The sequence below is a fragment of the Populus trichocarpa genome, chromosome 5 (assembly GCF_000002775.5).
Source record: "Populus trichocarpa isolate Nisqually-1 chromosome 5, P.trichocarpa_v4.1, whole genome shotgun sequence".
Taxonomy (NCBI): Eukaryota; Viridiplantae; Streptophyta; class Magnoliopsida; order Malpighiales; family Salicaceae; genus Populus; species Populus trichocarpa.
In genome coordinates this window covers 8,233,928-8,236,730 of record NC_037289.2, presented here as the reverse complement: position 1 = coordinate 8,236,730, position 2,803 = coordinate 8,233,928, and the positions used below count along the sequence as shown (strand labels likewise).

Here is a 2,803-nt window from a genome sequence, read left to right as displayed (position 1 = left end):
GGTCTGGTGACAACGACTAGGTAGGGCCGTGCTATGACCCGTGCGCAAAATACAAGTGCTTGTAAAAAAGCACAAATAACTTCAGAATCGGGGTTTTAACTCGATTGAGTATTAATCTAAATAATACAAATAAAAAAAAATGTAACTATAATAAATAATTTGACAAAAAAACTAACAATGTTAAAAAAAATAAAAACTGAACTTATCTAGATTAATATGCAAAATCTTCAACTTGGTTGTGATATTGGGATAATCTTGTTAAAAACAAACCAAATAAAATCATGAACCTTAATTGTTAAATAACTTAATGTTCAAAGTGAAATAGAAAAAAAAATATTTTAAAAGAAGCAGTGAAAAAATAGATTTGTATCAACTCAGGTTAATTTGTTAACCTCGCGACCAAGAGTATAGGATTGGGATCACCCGAAAAAAATAAAAAAAAAAGATCAATTTCCAATAAATCAAATGTTTAAAAATGAAAGCGATTAAAAAAATTAATTTAAAAAAAAGAACCTAAAAAATCGACTAAATTCAACACGTGTTAACTTTCAAAACCGGTGACCTTGGTCAAGAGCCCGAAACCAACTCCGTAAAAGGTAAGCCCTAAAAAAACAAAATTAAAAATCAACAGAATAGTAAGGGATAAATTTGAAAAAAAAAATGAAATAAAAAAAAATAACAATAAAAAAGATGAAGACTAAGATAGAAAAATATTTTGAAATCAAATGATAAGGAATTAAATTGAAAACACATTCAATTAGAAAAAAAAGATAAAAAAACAACAATTAAAAGAACGAGAATCAAATTTGATATAAAAATTAAATAAAATCAAATGATTAAGATGAAATTGCAAGTTTATCATGCTAACTCGAACTGATCTTGGTTAATTATTTTAGGTATTTTTTTCAATTTATTTATTTTGTATTTAATAGGCTAAGTATTGAGTTACATCATTTGTCTTTTTTATAAAAAATAAAATTATTAAAATATCATGATTACTTTTATTTTTATTTGATTCATTCACCGTAATTGTTTATTTTTTTATTATTAAATTAAAATAAAATTAACTTATTGGGATATACAGCCTGAATCATGAAGTTTTTTTTATATATATAAAAAAACATGTTTACAGCACCTTAAACATTATTTGTTTTTACATAAAAAGTAATCTGCCCCGTAACATAGCATGTGACCACACCTAGTTTGTCCTATAAGCAAATATGTCATACTTTCCTTGCAAATGCTCGGCAAGTATAGTAATTATGCAAACGGATTCAAATCAAATTGGAAAAAAACAGCCTATCCCAGCATATTTGACAACATAATTTATTTGTTAAATGCTTATTAGAATAAATTTGACTCTGGTCAGTTATGAACTCTGAAGGAAGCTGCATGGAAACTTCACCAAGGGACTTTCTCATTTCTTGGCTGCCACTCAATTCTCTTCCATAAATAATAACAATTAACAAGATTCTAGTTTCACCAACACCCCCATTAGCTTTTCACCATTGTGATGGATCAGATTCATCATTTTAGTAGACAGATGTTGAACGGTAATTTGCCAAGACAAGAGGAACAAGCAGACCAAGGAGGATCAATTGCAGGTATTGGCATTGCATCTGTTATGATATTAATTCTTGTCGTTCTCATTTCTGTTTCCATCTGCAAGTGTTCTATCAGCTTAATCAACTTTCCTTCTAATAATCAACAAAATCCAACAACATCCAACTCATGTTCCAGTGAATCTGATACACAAACCCACCATGAACTTGTAGCCCTCCCAGTTTTTGTCTTTGGAGAGCAAACACCACCCTCAGCCCCAACGTTGCCACAATCATCATCATCATCTTCTTCTTCTCCTTTCGCGTTTTCTGATAAAAGCTGTGCAATTTGCTTGGATGATTATGCTTATGGAGAGTTCATAAGGGTCTTGCCTAGGTGTAAGCACATGTTCCATAAGGACTGCATCGATAACTGGCTATCATCAAGAACTTCAAGTTGTCCCATTTGTAGAGACCAAATCATAGACAAGAATGTGGAGTCTACAAGGATAGATTCTCCTAATATGGTGGAAAATGTAACCGGATCATTTACGTTGTTTCCTGTCAGCAATAGCACGATACCCAACTGAACGGAGGAAATATGCTTCTTCTTTTTTCCTGGTTTAATTGTGAATTATGATAGTCTGATAGGTGTAATTCATGAGCCAGAAAGTTTTTGGATCTTAAGATCTATTATCAAAAAAAAATTGTCATTAATGAGGTTTGATTGAATAAAAATCTCAACTTCTAGCGAGTTCTGTTCTAATAAACCTCGCACACCAACTGCCCTGTGAACAACTGAGCAGAGTTCTGGTTGGATGACAGCGTTCCTTGTTAAATTTGCTCTGTGTGTGTGTGTGTGTGTGTGTGTGTATTCTGAAAGAAAAACCCCATCTCTAACAGCATCCAAGAACCACAAAAAAAATCTTATTCATATAATTAAATAAAAAATAAACTTCAGAAAATACCTACAGTATCGTTAGTAATTCCAAGATGAGTTTCTTGTTTATTATACTCTGTTGGATGGTTTCTTTGCTCAATATGAACTTGATAGATTTTCAGAATCATCGATTCCATGTTTTTGAGTTATAAAATAAGGAGCAATCCATTTCTAAATTATTCTTCTTTCTATTGCGAGTAGAATTTGAACACCAGTTTGCTGATAGATGGTACCATGCCAAGTGATTCTAAGCTAAGTAGGATCAATCAATTACTCAGTTACTCACGCTGCTGATTCCTTTTGTATCCCAAAAGAAGATTTC

General features: G+C 31.4%; 1 protein-coding gene across 1 annotated transcript; it reads left to right on the top strand.

Annotated features, from left to right (window-relative positions):
- The first annotated feature begins 1,543 nt into the window (after positions 1-1,543).
- Positions 1,544-2,131, top strand: LOC18099187 (RING-H2 finger protein ATL47). Its single transcript, XM_006383037.3, has one exon. It carries the CDS (start codon positions 1,544-1,546, stop codon positions 2,129-2,131), a length of 588 nt encoding a protein of 195 aa, XP_006383099.2.
- Positions 2,132-2,803: the final 672 nt, after the last annotated feature.

Coding starts and splice junctions, on each gene's coding strand:
- LOC18099187 (XM_006383037.3), top strand. CDS start 1,544: ATGTTGAACGGTAATTTGCCAAGACAAGAGGAACAAGCAGACCAAGGA.